At 29.4% G+C, this 21,098-nt stretch overlaps 1 protein-coding gene across 1 annotated transcript; it reads left to right on the top strand.

Moving 5' to 3' along the window:
• Positions 1–1,630: 1,630 nt before the first annotated feature.
• On the top strand, positions 1,631–18,625 carry LOC116433783 (uncharacterized). Its single transcript, XM_076373903.1, has 25 exons — positions 1,631–1,655; positions 3,247–3,380; positions 3,882–4,044; positions 4,759–4,868; positions 5,401–5,569; positions 6,217–6,332; positions 6,414–6,545; positions 7,048–7,282; positions 7,861–8,018; positions 8,847–8,974; positions 9,040–9,194; positions 10,182–10,306; positions 10,784–10,961; positions 12,085–12,567; positions 13,289–13,519; positions 13,836–14,066; positions 14,321–14,480; positions 14,972–15,112; positions 15,252–15,397; positions 16,032–16,229; positions 16,600–16,806; positions 17,333–17,704; positions 17,992–18,151; positions 18,354–18,469; positions 18,546–18,625. Exons 1-24 carry the CDS (start codon positions 1,631–1,633, stop codon positions 18,421–18,423), a joined length of 4,227 nt encoding a protein of 1,408 aa, XP_076230018.1. The 3' UTR covers positions 18,424–18,469; positions 18,546–18,625.
• The last annotated feature ends 2,473 nt before the right edge of the window (positions 18,626–21,098 follow it).

Here is a 21,098-nt window from a genome sequence, read left to right as displayed (position 1 = left end):
AGCGATAAAGAGAAGCATTAACTTAGAAAAAATGGAAGGCAATTCCTGTGTAGATTAATGAGTCTGACTCGACACTTTTGGTCCATGGAAAAATTGTAATCCACGGAAACGACGATTATGTATTTCCAAGAATAAAACGTATCTTGTTTCCGTGTCATTTATATAATACAATCTTTAAAATTGTTTAATACACGAATATATAATTAATACATTATTACTGTAAAATTCATACACAGCCAATACAAAACAACTATGTTTTCAAGAACAGTACAAACATGATACGTAATTGTTATAGAATTATGAAATATATAATAAAAATATAATAATACACATAATAACAGTTTTAGTGGAATCATATGAGGAACCGATTTAAACCATGAAGTATTTCACCCCAAACTGTTATTATAATTTAATTCTTATAATTGCTTCAAGAAACGCAATTAATATCATAACCGTTATGAATCTCTGATACGAAATTAATTTTTTTGATATACATACATCTGAAATGAAATACGTGTTTGCAAATATTTTACTAATTACATGTTGTGTACCATTATTTGCCTCTGTCAAGCAATTATAATAATTTCTATAAGTATATAAGTATTACATGCGTCCTCAACCTCTCATTAAATTCAGTTTGAAATCTTGTCACGGGTTTTGCTCGATGTTATGTATAAGACAAAGGGTTAAATGTATTCGTGGCAAGCCTTTAATGGTTTTCGAATGAATCTACCCTGTGAGATACATTTGCATTTTTAAGATTCAAGAGTGTATTTTTTTTGAGATAATGACACTCCTTGAACGCACACCTTTTTTATTGCAGTCTTGTGATCTACATCCATTCCATTCAGGTAGAGAGCGTTTGAGTAACTGGGCAATTTAAATTGTATCGGTAATACAGGAAGGTTGAAAAAAAATATCTTATACGATAGACGTCTACTTACACGAATATTAATCACAGATTTGTAATTCTACATTGTATATTATATATATTAAAATTGTTTGCCCAGGATTTCATAGATCCTTAAAATCTCATATCATTTTAGCGTCACAACCAACGTTACCGATAGTTCACGGAATTAGAATTGTTAAGAGGAATATAGTATTCTTTATAGTTCATTTGTGTTATGTGTGGTTTAACCCAGTTTGGTGAATAAATGTGGTAATTTTATGCTTTACCACAAAATTTCATATTATAGATAGATGTAGATACAACTTCATTGCACTATCATTTAGGAGGGAAGGATGAAGTGCCCAAATATTGTTTTTATTTACATGAATTGTTAAGTAGCAAAATTAAGTACTTAAGCTGTGTGTATATCTTAGATGTAACATTTTCTATTGCATACATACTTACATAGGTAATATAAAGTAATGTAGTTAGTATCTGTACGTTGCTGTTTGTTGATACTTTTATATTATATTGTATTTAATACGTTCAGTTGTTTAAGTGATATAATGTGATTAATTATATTACAATAATAAATTGTTATTTTTAAATTGTACATTATTAACAAGTTTAATCATTTATGTGCTAAAAGGAAGTTATTTATTAATAAATATGCACTATGATAATAGCAAATATACTGTTTTTCTTTGCCTACTTAACCTCATAATTGTATTCTATGACATGCCATTAATTATGACTCACAAAGGTAAGCAAATAAAAATATTTTTTGTATCGTTTAGTGATTAGTTTTAATGAATAAGATTGTATGTAAAGTTTACAGCTTTTTGTATTGCAGTACACTTTTTTTACAAATTATACACAAAGCCCATCATTTTTTATTATTGATTCAAAAATTATTTTCTATTTTATGTGTACAAAGCACTTTGAAATTGACTTCCTAACTACATTATCTATGTTACTGCATTTAACTCTAAAACAAATTATAATATAGATAACCGGTAATAACACATCATGAATAAATTCTATACAAAAATAATGAATTAGGAGAATTGGTAAGACAATATTAAACTTATAAATAGAATACGTAAAATGTAGGACCATTGTAATGATACAAATAAAGGTCATGCCAAATAAATATGGTTATAAAATTTGTACTTGTATGTAATGAATCTCCTTTATAGTCAGATAAATTGAAAGAAACTACCTTTTGAATATTATAAAATCTAACATTATATTATATGAACCATCCAAAATTATAAAAATCCTCAGTTGATGTGTTAACGTGTCAAATATTTCAAATTGAGATAACTATATTTCATATATGTCCATCATAAAAGATTGATTATCAAAACTGAAATTATTCAGAATTTCTAATATTATAAATTTTTAATTATCAGACTAACTATGCTAAAAATTACAATTTATATAAATAAGAGCTTGTTAATAGTGTTGACTGAAATTTCTCCTTATATTTACTGTATGTTCTTTGGAAGAAAACAGGTCCTAATGTGATGTATCACAATTTCGTGTAGGGTTAATCGGTACAGTGTTTAAAAGTTTATGAATAATATTGATAATAGTCATTATAGACCTTTATTAATAACAAGTAATTAACAGAAAATGAGAAGTAACTTGGTCAGAGAAAGCTATTAATAAAAAGAAATGTTTCATTCTTCAACATACCTATATGAGTATTATTACTAATATTACTACTATTAGTTTTCATGAAAATAGATTGGAGAATTAATATTGTATTTCTACATTTAAATCGATTCTTATGGGTATGTCTCTCCATTGTTGATTTGAATCTATGTTGAATCTATATTATAAACATTGAAAGTAGTATAATATCATAGATGTCCTTAATAAATACATACAAATTAATAGCTAATACATAGAAAGGCCATTAAAAAGTTGAATATGAAATATCAGGAAAATCTACAAATAAACATCTCTTTAAAAGGTGACTTTACATGTAAAAATGAAATATAATTTATTTATTTAGCCAAATTTTCATATCATTTTGCAATAAAAATGAAAAATCGTGGTGAAGTAAAATAAATAAAGTAAATCTTTGTATCTCAAGTGTTTAATTTATGCAACACAATATTTTCTATTATTCCATTCCATCGATCTGTTTTCTGTCCGTGTTCTCCTGATCAATTTTGTTATTCTTCTACTCTGTATTTCTTGTTTGTAAGTCGTATAAATAAATTTATCCCTCTTACGCCCGTTATCAAATTTTTAACACTGTTCATATTCTTCTCTTTAATTTTTCTCATTTCCTTTTCTTCTGTAATTATCCCACTAAATTCTTATATTATAATATCTAATAGCAGTGAATCAGTCACGGACTGACCTAATGAAATGTAAATTGACGCTAATTGGTACGGAATACAGAGGTTCAATAGCAAAAACTATTGGTGATGTTCCGTGTCAATCTTGGTTCGCAGAAGATCCAATACACGAGGTTAATTTATTTACTGATATATTTATGTACTTTGATATAATTTCGTTTCAGAATAATTTAGTTAATAATTTAATACTTTGAAATTTTATATTTTAAGGCGCTCACACATTTTTCACTACTTTATTTATTTAAAATGTGTGCTTTTTTTACATATGAATATTATTAATATTTACTGTACCACGCGATTAAAACTGACGTGCAACTAAAATGCCATTCTATAGTGTACGTTCGTGTGTTTTATTCAATTTTAATTAATTTTATTAATATAATTATTATTTTATAAATTAATTATAATAGGTTCTAGAAAGGTCAATGAATATTATACAAACTCCGAGTCATTTTTGTACAACTTTTTGGTATATTATAAACGAAACAACTTTCACGTTTTGAAGCTTAATTTATGATTATCAATTATCGTTGAGTTATTCTTGTTAATAATTAATAATTTTATTCACGTAACTATCATTTACATTTTATTTACTTTCATCTTTTCCTTATTAGATCAGTAAAGATATTCATGATGATAATTTTCCTGAACGATCAATGAAAAGCGTAAAAAATTACTGCAGAAATCCGACAGGAGATCATAGGGGCCCGTGGTGTTACACATTGGACCCTTCACTCATAGATGACAAGTGTGATGTACCTCTTTGTAATTTTGGGGGTAATATGCATGAACAAGTACAATGAAGTCGTTTTCAATATTAAGTTCCAATATTATGTAATTACGTTCGTTATTTACATTTGTTACGTATTTATTTTTACGTGATAACTGTTATAATTACTTTAACGCAATGAACGCCGCACGATTTCAAAGAGGAAAATGCAGAGAATGGTAAAGATATAATATTAAATCATTTAATCGAATTGTATTATTACTATTCCACGTTCATCTAGCTGAATGTCACCGCATTAGGTAGCATTATTTATAATATAGAAATATTTTCATATAATCATCGTTTAATTGAGTAAACTATAGTAATTCCATTTTGGTCGGGCGTCACCTATGACCCTCACGGCATTCAATGTGTTATAAATATAATATAAGTTGCTCTAGTGTTTCGAATACTATACATTCATAAGACGCTATTTTATCATCACGTTAGTATTCTCTGATCGATATGTTTCTTTCGATTACTCTGAGATTCTCGAATTGACTCTACTTCTTCGTAACTATCCATTTCAGGCAATTGTTCAATGTTTATTACAATAATATATTTCGTAGGAGTCTGTTGTAATTGTATATAGTGCAATTCTACAAGAAGTACACTATCCCCTTGTAAAATGTTCTTTTATTTTTCTTTCTCTTCTACATTATTTATTATCATCTAATTGTTAACAAATATACATGATGCGTTACTGATACATGATTTATTAGAATGTAGAATATCAGGACCGGGTGCTGAGTATGGTGGCAATAAGAAAGTCGGATCGTCTGGAAGGAAATGTATGTCGTGGCACAAAATGCACAAAACTAAGGGTACGAAGGTAAAGTACAATACGAATTGAAGTTTGTGGCACGTACGGTTATGAACAATAATGCGAACACAGACACGCTCATGTATACAGAATTCAATGTAGTGGTAGCTAAAGTTTTTCGCAATTATCTCGGAAACTAGAACTTTTCGTAGATTACAAGCGAAGGAAAAGTTACCAAGAATTATGCTCTTTATAACTTATTAAAAATTCATTGAAATTAAAAGATGTTAGTATATTAGATTTTATCCCACTTTACTATTATTTTCACTTTGCACAGTGACGTGATAATAAATAGTATCATTTCAATACTAAATTCGGGTGACACCATTTTTTACATAAACTTAAACATTAACTTTCTTGGTGATATATCAATCGAACCGAATTTGATTGGATGTATGAGATGTAAGAGAGGTACTGGTGAAATCGTTACGAAGAATCTTGATTTTTTAGTGTTTGCTTCGTTAAGAAAACTGTTTCAACTGCATAGGAGTTTTGATGAGTACTTGGCAATCAAAGTGTTAGGCTAGACTTGTCTTTATAGAATTCAAAGTTCGAGGACAAGAATTTCCCTGAAGAATCTCGCAAGAAAGCTAATAGTTTTTGTAGAAACCCGTCTGGTGATAATGGGGGTCCTTGGTGTTACGTTGAGCAAGAAGATTCTGAATATGTTGAAAAAGAATATTGTGATATTCCATTCTGCGATGATAAAGGTATGTATTTATAAAATTAATGTAGTAATACTGCAATATTTTCGCTCTACTTGCGAGTTTCGTAAAATTGAATATTGTAGAAATTGATGTTTTTCACAACTTCCTCCTCTGATAAAAGAGAAAATTTTTGCAGCTTCTCTAGAGGCCTCAAGAAATAAAAGTTCCTGTTTTGTTATAAAATATACGTTTATCTGAAATTTGTCATATCTTGTGTTCTGTTCTGTATAGGCTAGAAATGATAATAATTAATAAATTCATTTAACACGTTCAATGCCACACGATTTCACACAGCAAAACACACAAAATGAGAAAATATAATATTCAATTATTTGATTGAATTAGGTTATCATTATTGCGCATTTGTTGTACCGAATGTCACCGCTTTAGGTTGCTTTATTTATAATATAGACAAGTTTTCAAATAATCATCATTTAATTGTGAGTTACAGTAATTTGATTTGATGTACACTATATAGCAGTGATATTCAAACTTTATGTTACTACATCCTGCTTTAAAAAGATCTAATTTTGATGTCTCTTGTCCTCCTTTAATTCATAAACTAATACACAATATATATAATTTACAATAGACATATTTTTAAATTATCTTAGGCTAAAGATATGTTTTATTTGTCCTTCATTTTTCAGAATGCTTGACATTTACCAAAAATGCAACCGATTATTCGATATTAACTCGATTAAACGCACCCAGCGGTAACACTTCATTTTGGATGAAACTGTGGGATCCTAATGACGAAAGAAATGTATGGATCAGGTTTCAGTAGCTCAAATAAAAAATTGATAGATTTATGTGACGCTTAGGCAACATTTAATTTTACATGTAGGCAGCGGCGCGAATTTTACTTGGTTTGTTACCAGTACCTGCTTCTGGTGAAAAGATAGCTGAAGATTGGAGCGCAGGTGTGGAATTGTTCTTCGCAAATTCTGGCAGTCGTCAGACCTTTCCCAAATATGATGTAAATTACATTAGTATCACATTTGTAACAAATTCAAATTGTTCCTTTTTATAGGGATTATCCTTTTTAATATTATTATTAATAATGTAAATATATAATGATTAGAAAAGGTTTCAAAATTTCGAAAGTATTTAGTTCATGTAAAGTAGAAGAAAAAATTTTAATAAGCTTAAGAAAAATTAACCCCTTTGCTGATAATAACGTGTCAGACTTGTAATGAAGATATTAAACAAAATTTAATTGTTTAATATCTAATAATTTAATAATTCAATTGTTTTGATTTTAAATGAAGTGTTGTTCTTCTGTTATCAATTATTATATTGCAAAGTAAACATAGACATAGAGTATGCTTATAATTTCTTTTCCTTTTCTTAATAAATTATTAATGACGAAGTAGTCGTATCAATTATAACTGAAAAATAAATTGTAAAGCAAGAGGTTAATATTACTAAATGGGAAGTGTTTATATTTATATTTTATAATGATACATTATTTATACTAGGACGACGAAGTTTTCGAAAATACACCTGAAATTTTAGTTGGCACAAAATGGGTGGGAATATGGATAACATGGGGTGGTGGATTCATATCAGCTGGTGTTGATGGCAGTTTAAAACCTGTACTTATGCAAGAATATAGAAGGAAACACAGTATCACCAGTTTGTATCCTGAAACATTCTTATATTATGGACTTCAGGGGTCTGGAGTTTTGTGGAGCACCACATTTTGCCAAAAACGTATGTTTCAAGTCACTCGAAATGTACAATATTATATTTATTTTTAATATTACGGACAGTAACTATATATTATAATTAAATTCCTCCATTTATCTTTTTTGGTATGTCACAATTTATCATTTTGTCTATATGATATGACTATTATTTTTAACTATGGTATAACTGTGTATATGAAAGTTTAACATGTGATTACATGAAAATATACAAACAAGAATATACAAATTTACAAAGAATACATTTTACATTCGAATAATTAAAAAAGTTAAATCGCATTGTTGGCTCTGTGGAAAATTTAATCAATTGAAATCGATAAATAAGTATTTATCAAAGCAACGGTTGTTGTCGGTTCATTATAGATTGAACAATTTTGGTGTTTAAAAACCATAATTAATTGATCTACTAAATTTATAATTACTTTTGTACGATTTATTCCGTATGATTTAGAAAGAGGCAGTTTAGTTCAGCATTTCTTCCAGGTTGGGTTCATGTTTGAGACGACTGAAAATTTTAGAGCATTATAGATTTTTCGAATAAATTACCGAAAAATATTCTGATTTCAATGTTAATTATTTTTTCAGAGTGTGAAATTCATACGACATTTGGAATAGATTATTCTAGAGCGTGGACCATGGAAAAGAATAACGATACAAATGACGTTCGAGTTTTTGTTCGCGCAAGCCAAAATATTCACATAAGATTATATCAAACGCCTAATGCAGAGTATCCATCTGTAACGGTAAAGACATCAATTTCATAGGATTATTTATTAAGATATTAATTACAAAACAAATAATTTGTACGTTGGTCATCAGTAATTTTCATTTAGACAGTTTTTGCTCTGTTTTATTGATAAATGTATGCGTCACATCTCGAAAATTATTCACAATTCTTATAAAAAAATCTATATTTTATAGATTTTTAAGTTTATGTTGAAATGCTCTACTAAATCAAGTATTCGTTAATACTTAATTGTATTTTTGAAGTGTTTATTAACATTTCTTCAGTAATACCGATATCAAAATCTAAGCTTGGTATCTGCAAGCTGTAAACTCTAATTCTCTTTACTATCATGAACATCTGATTTGAAAAGCTTTCCAAAACGAGAGATATGCATTTTTGTCAATGAAACCTAGATCAAAAGATGAAGAAATTAATGAACTGATCAATATCTGACAATAATTTTAATATTTTCATACCACGGGTAAAAATGTACATAAAGTCAAAAATAGCGATTTGAAGAAATGACTTACTTTATTAAATAATTTATTTATTTAATTAAATTGATTGATTTTTTTAAATATTCGGAATAGGCTGTTTTAATTAGATGGGAAGTTGGAGAAAAATCGTAGAGAAAAATTTTGTTCTGTTTGAATTCTATTATAATATTGTACTCCTCTTTTTCGCAGATGCACTGGTGCAGTTGCAAAGTATAATTGCATTCTTTATTCTTAGGAGAACTTTATATTTCCTTTTGTATCATTATATGTATTTATAAAAGATACGAAGAAAGGCCATTGAAAACTCAGTACTCATAATGAATTCATCTTTTCCCCGTGTACTATAGGTGACAATAGGCAAAGATGTTACAACACTTACATACCAAGAGGATGAAGATTCTCCTAAGCATTATCTAAAGGACATTTCAAGTAGAGGCATCCTTGACTTTTGGTCTTGGAGAGAATTTAGCATCAGGTTGATGATTGAATATTAGCGTAACATTAATTTTGAATTTTTACTAATTGACCTTCTTTGATCAGCATTTTTGGAGAACATTTTCGCTTATTCTATCAGAAGGCTAGAGCAACTGTCGAGTTGTTCTACGTAAATAACAATTTCTTTGCTACTTTAAGATGGTTCAGCATTGGAAGTGAAAACTCTGTTGCATATTGGACATTATTCTGTACTCCAGAAGGTAATAATTCATTATATGTTATGTGTTGTATGTTGTATAATTGAAAAGCAAAAAGAGGAGGCGAATAAAAAATATAATAAAACTAATATAATATAAAAAGGAAAGGGAAGAAACATACTAAAACAAGATTAACACTAGAATCCTTATAAAAATTGCAACGATAGATTTTTTCACGATTTTTCATGTATTCATTAAAGTATTCAAGTGAAATTATTTATTTTTACAATCATTTTGCATATCGAACGTTTTTGAGATATCAATAATCACGAAGTAAGAAAACTGAAACTAGTGTTCTAATGGTACAAAAACGATTTTCCTTTTAATCTTTTTTTCATGAGGTGACATTTTATTTTATACGAATAAAAAGTGTATTAGATATGGTTACCAATGTTCCAAAATCGAAAGGAGAAAATTTAGTTCTAATGTCAAAGTAGTGTATGTATTCGTTATGTTCTTATCTAATACATGGCTTTGAGATAATAAATATTAAGCAACTGTAATTCTCTTCAAGTAAGTGATGATCGCAAACTTATTAACTTAAATCCTTATATTGCGGATCGGACGATGTTATTTGTTTTATTGTAAATCATAAGATATCATCGAAGCGTTAAATTAGCTCGGTAGTAAATATAATGTAGCGTAATTCCCGGGGGAGATGACCGTACGGTCATCAATAATCTTTTCAACTTCGGTTATCTTATATAAATAATTGGTACAAGTATTATTGCAATCGATGGTATTTCATTTGTAATTTTAATTTTTGTTAATTATTAGTATTAGCCATTACCAACTTTTCAAATGATATTTAATATATAATCACGCGATATAAATTGATAGTAAATATAAGTTGCCTTCGTGTTTTAACATTAAACTATAGTCCTTTTTATCTGTTAATTCTAGCCGTAGTATACGTACGTAGTTTTACAATAGTTTTCTCCTCACACACATCTAGTTTAATAGCTGTTTCAATAATACCTATTTTAATAGCTGCGGATGCTGTTGAAGTGCCTTCATTACCGAATTGTATTTCTGATCTGAAAGATTACTTGTACAAAGGTGGGCAATCGACAAGTATCAACGAAGTTCCTTGCATTCCATGGAGTTCGAACGAAGTAATACTTTTCTACTTAAATTTGTAATACTCCAGGATAAAAATTTGAATCAAATTTAGCGCAATGTATATGTTAAAATAGGTTGATAAAAAGTCTATCATGGAGAATCTATATGAAACTATAATATTTTTAAACGTGATCTATTAAAATAAATTGTGGCAGATTAAATAAATTTACATGAATTATTAAAAGAAAGATATAAATAAGATATATATGTAAAAGTTTATTGACGTTCCATAACGTCGCAATTTTTCTAATGATCGGCGAGTGTAATTGCATTTTTATTTTGCATAATCCAACGCTTTAATCAATCTTTGTGTCCATGTCAATTTAGTCATTGCGAGTTCACGATATTTAAATGAACGGTTAAATAACAACGTAATAAATTATTCGATTTGTGTTATTGAAAGTGACCATGAAGAAACATTAAATTTACTTGCTGGTTTGGTCTTATAATTCCTAATTACTTTTCACGAGGTACCGAAAGAAGAAAAGATCGACAACAAGTTTGTTGATGGATCTGCTTTGAAAGCATTAAATAAGTGCAGGAATCCGACACAGGATCCAAATGGTCCTTACTGTTACGCGTTTACTCCTTGGGAAACTATAACTATTTCAAAACAATATTGTCCTGTTCGATATTGTAGATCTTCAGGTAAACTTCTTAAACTTTTACGTTCATTTCAACATCAGCATCGCACTTTCCATTTAAAATTGTATAAGGCGGTGGAAAAGAATCGTACATCAAGTTTTAGGAAGTCCTTATGAAGGGGATGCTCCAATTTATGAGTCTACGGTAAATTTACTGGCGAGATAAATTCTTGAACATTGGAGATGTCTGAATCTAAAGAGCTTTCGGAATAAAAATATTATCTACGATACTTATATCTATTTTATTTTTATTGTCCACGTTGTAGATACTTTTTCACCGAGGATTTAGCGTTTCCTTTCATTAATTTTGCATATTGATGTACATATGTAAAATATATTCCATTATATGGCGAATACCATGTGTAAGTGTACAATATACAAAGTAAACGCTTCTTATTTATAATTTATTTAATTTAGTCATGCCTTTTCTTTATTTATATTTGTCTAAATAAAACAAAGAATTTATTATAAGCGACAGAATGACGTAAGTGGTAAAATAATAAATGGAAGATATGTATGGGTTGATTATAATCCATCACAAGACTGCGTAGGATCGCTGAACCGTTAATACTCGGAGGCTCATAAAATAATTGCTTTTCGTTTATCACTCTGAAACTTGAATCAGTGTTCCTCAAATTGAACTATGATTTAGTTACTACTGCTTCAATTATAGTTTATGTCACTTTAATAATTTATTTAAGAACATTCGGGAAGCAGTAAAATTGTACTTACATATAACACAATTAGCATATTACGAATAAATATCGGAAAATCGGTAAAATAGTCATTCGAAAGTCACTCTGTCTAAACGTAGAACCGTAAAAGGTAAATAATACAGTAGAACCTCGATTATCCGATGCAACCAATGATGCATCTATTAATCAGTTTTCTACAGCTGAATTAATTATTTTATTGTTTCATTGCCCGAACCATTTTGGTCCCAATTAGTTTGGTTAACCAAGGTTCTGCTGCGTTCTGTTTGATTAACATATTGGCCAACCTCTCCTTCGAGTAAATTAAATTTTATTTAAACTAATTTTAATTAAATACCTCATCTATAAATTTATGGTTCTTAGTCCAATTTATTGTTAATTTAGACAATCGAGGTTGCTGTATTTTATTTCCAGAGTGTCGTATGGCTGGAACAGCAAACGACTACGTAGGGACGCTGGCAGAAACACGTTCCGGCCGTGTTTGCGAAAATTGGCCAACTGATTATGATTTCACACTGCAAAAAAGTGATGAATTGGTAGCTGCAACGGTACCTACAACTTCGCAACGTACGCGAAGACCAACTCGTGTGAAGCCGATCAAGATGGGACCGCGAGTTGACCCGTATGGATTATTAATTCCTGACAAAACAACAACGCCCAGTGTTCCAAAATATGCCACTAAAGCTACGACGAAATATATGCCCATACCGAAAATTAAATCAGGAAAAACTATTGCACGCGAACACTTCAATGATAGCCTCTATCCAGACGGCAGTGCCACAAATGCTAGCAATTATTGTAGAAACCCGTCGCGTAATATTGCTGGCACCTGGTGTTATACCACGGATTTTTCAGTACCACAAGATCTTTGTAACGTTAGGGATTGCGAGAAACCAGGTGAGACAGTAGTAGTGAATTCGTAAGATATGAAAACGCGTTAACATTAACGGACATTGATGGTATTCTTTATTTTCATCATGAATAGTCGATAATGTACATATCTTTTTTATTCTGGTTTTTATGAAATCATTTATGAAATGATTATATAATATATAATATATAATATATAATATATAATATATAATTTATAATATATATTATTTATTAATTAATTCTTAATTATGTTTATAACAGTATTTATAACGGAAATAGTAAACTTACTGGATAGTATATACTTTGAAATTTTCTTATGTATGATGCTTGAGAGAATAATCTATATACATTTCATTGAGATCGAATAACAAACGTCTAAGATGTCCATTTCTATTACAAATATATCGATTTTAGATACCTTTGTGGACCAGTGTATGCTTATATAATGTTTACTTCTGTAAGATTTTTTTTTGTGTTAGTTGCAAATAATATTACAGACATTTCATCAGAAAATAATGAACATTTATAATGAAAATTCTTGCCGAGTGCAAAGGGTTAACATTGATTTTTAATTAAATTGAACTAGAAATCATTATCATGAATCTCAAACAACAGATTACATGGAATGCATATTTATTCGATTAGAATATTTCTTATATTATATTTCTTATATAAATATTATCATCTAAACTTTCTTATAATATTTTCTATATTTAAGCAACAATTCTTATTATCTAAATTCTAGAAGAGTTTACAATTCTTGTCCGCGGAGAAGCTGCAGGCAGACGTTTGTATGTTTTACCTGAATACCGCTTTGAAGGTTTACGCTTTGCTGTGAAAGCTTGGGAACCAGATCAACCAGATAGTATTGTATTTGTTTTTACAGCCGACGACGATTTCAAATCGCGCTATATCCTTAAAATAGGAGCTATGGATAATGAAAAAGTACTTCTTTATTATGAGTCAGAAACAGAAGGTAATTGGTTTATTTTATCATTGTTAGATTCTTATGCTTTAATGTGCAACAATGCTTCTGTTATTTGGAAGATCCAATAATTAAATGATCTTAAATATATATTAAAAGTGATACATTTACGTAAAAAAATATTCTCTCTCAAGTAATCTATCAATGATAGAATGTCTCGTTTTCATAAATTACTGAGACAATTGATTATTTATGCCACCATGTAACATCATTTCTTTATACCATAAAAAAATGCATTTTTTCGTCACTCATGTTTGCCATTCTCCTATATTTTATAGTCTTCACAAAATTTTATTCGTACCTACAGCAGTTGAATTGGTAAAAAAGAAAACTTTGCCACACTTATTATATTTGGGAAAATGGAGTACCTTTACACTCAGTATTCCTCGAGGAAAAATTTTACTTTATTATGAAGATGACCCTACACCATTGTTTGAATGGAGTCACAAAGATCCACCAACAACATTTTTACCTGTATATTATTCCTATAGCAGTGAAAAAGGACGGACAGTTGGCGTTGCGTTTGATCACGATTTAGGTACTTGCATTAAAAAACATTGGACGAATTATAACAGTGATATATAGACTACTCTTCGATTGAAATTTATATTTTATTTTAAGTGTATGCTTCTATATAATATGACAATAGGCACTGTGCTAATTAGATAGTGCTAATCACATTTAATCTTAAAACATCTTTTATAAATACGCTATTTAGGGTTGAACTACTTTCTTTAAATAAGAAGGATTACGAATATTTGTTATGATTATACCAGTTTTAATTATAAGTAGGTTGTCCCCTTGAAAACACAAAAACAGATCGACACGCTAGAATTTTATCGATATCAGCATGGAATAAGAAAGAAGTGTTACGTCCGGATCGAGTGACATTTCATCTACGCGGAAAAGGTGCTATTTCCATACCTCTACTTATGTTACCTGCAACTCCAGGGTAAAGATGATTTTCTGCGTGTATAATATCTAAAACTATTTATCATCAGATTTCTCCCAGGAATAAAATGACTTTATTTTTAAAAGGATAGTTCTAACTATGTAATCAAACTAAATATATTTACTGCTTCTACAGTCAGCGATTCTGACCAGAACGCTTTAGGTGGATGTCACGTACAATTTTCAAAATTTTTATTTATTAATTTCCAAAATATTTCAAATTTTTTAAAATATGTAAATATTACAAATAAAACTACGTCAACAACAATTAACTATACTTTACAATTATACTCTGAAATACAAAAAAACTCCGAAGTGTTGCCACAGAAGTATCTGTATTTCTTTTTGTTGATCAACAAAATTAAGGAAAGAAAAGATTTTTTCTGTCTGTTCGTTAATTCGGTATTGTAATTTTGTTATTCAAGATTTTTCCTTCATTCAAGATATTGTAAAAATTTATACAAATTTTTAGAGCGTAAACCTGTTTTACAGATTTTATGCTGTTACCCTTAGCGAAAAGGATCACTGGATACTGTTCACAAGAAATACATACCCTAATGTAACGATTTTCCATAGACAGAAAATGTCGGTACCATTATTTACAACTAATTCATGGACTAATTTAACTATAAGGTAAAGAAATCGATATTCAGGGCGTGTAAATGGTGTATCTTCTGTGAAAGTAATCTAATTTTCTTTACGCTATATGACACTGGTCGCGAAAGTGTTAAGATTTGATATTATCAATGTAATAATTGCTCTTTATTTTCAGGTGGTCTATAAACATTATTGAACTATATTGCAATGGAACAAAAGTGTTTCACTACGAACACACAAGTCCTCTTCTGTTTTACTTTTTTTCCATCGGAGTCGATGCTGGTGGCTGGGTCACTTGGTCTGTCAACTGTTTACCAATGGGTAAATACAATTGTACTTAACACGTCCGCTACCAGCATCACATATTTGTAACAGGCGCAATCTTCTATTTTACATAAAGCAAATGAAACTAGTCTTATAGATATTGTTGCTTAAAGTTATAAACTACGGCATTGTATTTAGGAACTCAATAACTCATTCCAGTTTCATTTTTTCCATATTTTGTTTAAAAGATTTATTGGATTGAGTAAAATATTACAATTGAGGAAGTCTTCACCGAAATAAACGCTGGTAACGAACGTGTTAAGTATCATTCATATATTAAATATCCCCTTATATAACACTACCAATCACGAAAGTTACGTTAACCCTATTGGTTCGTAGAATCAAATTAACTTTATTTATTTGTTTCCCTTCTAATCATTTATTCTTATTTTTGTTATTACCTGCTCAGAAGTGGAAAAATCGAAGGATCGCACTAGTTAGGACTTTTTAATGTAAAAACAGAAAAGCGTAATTCTTTTTCTGAACTGAAACAAAAGAAGCGTGATCTTTGGAACTTTCCAACCGGGCTTTTGCAAAAATTCGTGGCACTCAAACGGTTTAATGTCCCTTTATATAAATCTACCAATTACGAAATATATAGATAATATTAATAGATATTTAATATTTATAGATATAGATGGACCTTCAATTGACGGTGGCTGGTCAGAATGGGGACCATGGGCATGCAGCGCAAGCTGCAATGGCGGAACGGGAACTAGGAAACGGTCATGCAATTCACCAGCTCCTAACGCGAAAGGTGAACCATGTGTAGGACCACATACAATGGTTGGTCGCTGTAACGAAATTGTATGTGGCGATGTAACACAAGGTAAATACAGAATAAATGTGACATTAACTTCAGTGAACAAATTACGAATTCTTTGCACACATTCTGTATGCACATTAATGAAGAAACATGGCTTACCAGTTTGCGGAAAATATCTGAAATTCACTGTATACATTTAGCTCCACTTTTATAGGGGATGCAAATTCATCTTGCTTCTAAATTGTTTGTAGAATATTTATAGAGTACCAATGAACTATATTTAGAAATATATTTCAAAGCTGATGTTGATATTTTCTAATTTAATTTTCTAATTTCTTAATTTAACTAATTCTGCGCAGTGTGCTCTACAGTTTCTCTGCCGTAAATAAATAGAAATAGGATGTAGCTAATAGGAATTGTATTTCTGTAACAGATACGGTAACTTTAATCAATCGAAGGATTCGAACCAATAATACAGCTCTGACAGTAAAAGAATTTCATTCTGTGACAATTACATCGGATTCGGATATTGTTGAGATGATTGGTAAAGAATCTCCTCGTTCTGAATTGCAGTGGTCTTTAAATGGAATTTTTGTGCAAAAGGAAACGGGAAGGGTGGAATTGCGGGATTATAATATTGGTATGTGATAACGTCGTTTCTTTCAACTGCTATTCTAACTAAAACGACTTATAACAAATAATTTGATATTTTCTGCATGATATTTACAAAAGAATATTTTTCCTGATAGTTACTGGTTATTGATAACAAGGTGAATTTTAAAAACAAATCGCTGTATCGTTCTTAATAAATAAAATTGTAATAATAAATAGAATGAAACACACCCAACAAATTTCAATGACCTTGAGATATGCTATCAAGATCAATGTCCTGCATATATATACGTACTTTTTCTCTAACATAAAATTTGCAAATGTTATATTAGATGCAAAAATGTATTTATTCTAATTTCTGGCCATAATTTTCTTCTAATTTCATTAATTATATTATCATCTTATAAAAACGTCCAACACATCAAGTAAATATAAGAAATGATTAACTTTGTGTGGAATAACTCTTAAAGTTTATAAATGGGATCCCTCTACTGGGTGATTGATAAATACACGTCAATATTTTAATGAGTAAATCTATTTTCGTGTTTGTTTAGAGATAATTAAAGCTTTTGTAAATGATTCCGGTGTATATGCGCTGACTTTACGCCGCATCGATGGAACCTATGCAATCATCAAGGTCGTCAGTTTAGCAGTAATTCCAGCGAAAGAGAATGTGCGGATAAGGGAGACCTTAAGCGTGACAATAACGTGTCACTGTACTATATTGGGCCATGTTTACTCAGATCTTCAGGTGACCTGGCTACTGCAGAATAAAGCATGGAAAGATTATGGTATCACCCTTCCTGTAGCGGCAGATGTCGAACATGTTACGGAAGTTAATAGAACACACGAAGGACTGTGGCAGTGTAGTGTTAAACAAAACGATTTAAACTTCGTTTGGATAACAAATATGATTTTCATTAAAGGTAACTGAAGTTTGGATTTATACTATGATAATATTAAATACGATAATTAACACGTTTTTGCTAATGATCAATCAAGTTGTCGAATAATTGTATGTCGTTTTATTTATAAATTTTTAATAATAAAAATAATTTTAATAATAATAATTCTACTATTCATTCAATTCAATGATTTTTCTTATTTAGGAGTACATAGTTTATGAAGCAATAAATAAATTTATTTAGTCGCTATATCGTAGTGAGTCGCAATCGTGCGACGTACAATCTTATATTATTCTCGGTTGCTCCAGTTTTAGGACCACCAAATTGGCGCACACATTTAATGGAAGATGAAGCAACGCGTTTTCTCTTCGCCTGGTTGCAAGATGAGAAATACGTTGGCGTTCTCGCAGTAATTTTTTCACTAGTTTTGATTACAGTTGCAATTTTAGGATCACTATCGTATACAAAGTACGTACAAAAGAGTGACAATAGTTAGAAAAAATAAAAGGTCATTTTACGTAAAAATATAGAACTATAAATCAAATGTAAGACAGATGTTACAGAACCTTCACTTTTACTTAAAATCTTTTACATAAAATGTTAATTATTTTATATCTACATAAATTATTATATTTGAATTTTCGTAATTTTACGATGTTATATTTTTTAGGTACAAACGAAAGAAAACTTGGAGGAAAGATAGAAATGAAAAGAAGAATTTGATCGTACCTAAAGATTAAATTTATATAATAGATATCACAGTTGAATGTTGCATTTTTATGTATGGTACAGTATATTTGAAGAAATTATTTGATTAAACGTTGTGTTATTAGTCGATTAATATTTACATATCTTTTTGTAGCGTTATTGTGATTAATGTTCCAGATGCATTTAAAAATGTTAAAAATTAAAGATATAGTCATGTGTTTATTTATCGTTGGCATTAATACTGAATCTTGTTTTGGATACCCTAATACATTTTGATTCCAGAAATATTGCTAGAAGAAAACAATTTATTGCAAAAATATAGGCATGAAAATATTGAAGTAACATTTTAAAAGTATCACACTTACTGTTTAAAGGAATTAAATAGATCGTATACTGAAGTGGTACATACATCTTCCACTGTTAACACAAAATTTATAAATTTTACAGAAAGGGTAATAAGAAAGTAATCTCAAGAAATAGCAAGAATCAATTTATTTTTGTCAGAAGAATATTTCATTTTCCGAGTACAATGTATTTTACTAAATATTTTGAATGTAAGTCTTGTACTTTACTTTTGTGTAGTACATGTATGCATCAGCTATACATCATACATTTTATACATGTGTATATGATACAATGTGTGTGTAATATTGAATTCATTATTGTGTCAGTTCTGTTGTACATTTAATAATCCATAACAGAATTTTGTACTAATCAAATGTTTTATACAGCAGTAATTTATGTATGAGTTTCTGAAAATGGACGTGCAACGTTCGATATACATTCCCTGCTCTGATCTTGTATTAAGCTATTAAACCTTCTTGCCACATATGTATTTGCTGGAAATATTTATATGTATTCTACTACTGACTGGCCTATAGAAAGTATATACACGGTGTCCCTAGACAAGTGCTATATATTGTAGTAACTGAATAGTAAAATAAGAGAAAGAATAAAAGAATGGTAATCTTTATAATTCTACATGTGAAATCTAATAACTTACTTATAAGTAGTAGTCTTTTTCCTTGGAATTAAATTAACATACTGTTATTCATAATAGATTTTTAAAACTAGAAAAATTATATTTCATATTACTAGTAAATATTGCATAAAAAGTAATAAAGACAAACGGTTTTACGTCTTCCATCTACATTAAATTACATATTATTTTCGCTTATCCGAAGACACCTTGAATATCACCCTCATAATACTTGAGCTGAATGTATGTGTTTAAAATCTAACTTAGTTTTCGCCTATTAACACAGCGTAGCAAATAAAATATTCTAGGTAAGCACACATTTCATGTAGTAGAATTAATTTATGTTATTGCCAATTACGGCCAATGTTATTGCCGAACTATTATACAAGCATGAAAGAATTTGTTTTTAGATCTTCTTGTGTAGAAACCTCTTCAGTAGTTCAAAACTCAATTATTATTCTTAACATATTATTAAGTACAAAAATTAGTAATTTAATTTAAACATCAAGTATATACTTGTAAAATATTATTACCTACAGTCCAGAAGATATTTCTACACAGTAAATTTTATGATTAATTCGCTTTTGAACGTGAGTACCAAAAATATACAACTAATACTGCTACTGATTAGCTATCAGAGTCTACAATATTCTACTAATACAACTCCTTCGTTAACGTAAACTATTTATTAAAAAAATAAATATAAGTCGACTAATAAAATTTTGTATACCTCTTAAAAGTAGGCCAATAAAATTATACTTACAATACTAAATGTATGTAATAATATGTCAATCGTTTGAACATAACTTTAAAATAGAAGCTCAAACACAAATATCATAATCTTTTAATTACTGTGTAAAAATAAACGAGGAACAAAACCTGTTATTGTATTAAATCAGTCTTATTTCAGTCTTATATTGTGCGAATGTAATTAATATTTCATTTCAGTTCATTAACGTCAAATTAAATTAGATGCGACAACATTTGCATTGCTTTTAAAGACTGACACATTAAACTCTTATACATTGTATAAAACTCATCGCTTGCCCATAGCAAATGCCACCAGGTGAAGATTTTTCCTTGATTTCGTAACGATCGTATCTTGTATAATGTTGACGAAGATATTAATCGTAATAACGAGGAAGATAGTAACAATAATTCCTGCCATTATGAAGAGCATAAATTATAAGGTGTGACACTAGTAGTTAACGACAGTGAACAGAAAAATAAGTTATGCTGATCTATATATGATTACATCAAATTACTATACTGCGAACGAAAAATATATGTTGAAATTGTGATATGTTAAAAACATTACTAGAATATTAATTTCCTTTAAATTCGTAAAGTATTCCATTCGCAGGAGGAAACTTATGTTTTTATATACTTTTTCTATATTTATCTTTTATGCCTGCTTTTCTCCCACTTTTTTTTCCTTTTGTTACTTATAGCTTTCCTCCTTATTACTCATATAATTTTCTCAAGTAACTTCCTTTCCATCTCAAATGCATACGTTTATAAACAAACTTTTAGTTACAACGATCATGCACACATGCGTATGTTTAACATCGAATTGCATTTTAGTCTCCTCGCGTATTCAACGAGGAGACAATAATATTATTAACTTATACAAATAGTTAAGCATTTTACGACGCTGGTCATAATAGTATTGTATACTGTTCCTTTTTCTTTTAAAATGTTGCTTGGTCACACAACAGTAAGACATTT

This window comes from Nomia melanderi, chromosome 14 (assembly GCF_051020985.1).
Source record: "Nomia melanderi isolate GNS246 chromosome 14, iyNomMela1, whole genome shotgun sequence".
Taxonomy (NCBI): Eukaryota; Metazoa; Arthropoda; class Insecta; order Hymenoptera; family Halictidae; genus Nomia; species Nomia melanderi.
This window is presented reverse-complemented; position numbering and strand designations above follow the sequence as displayed.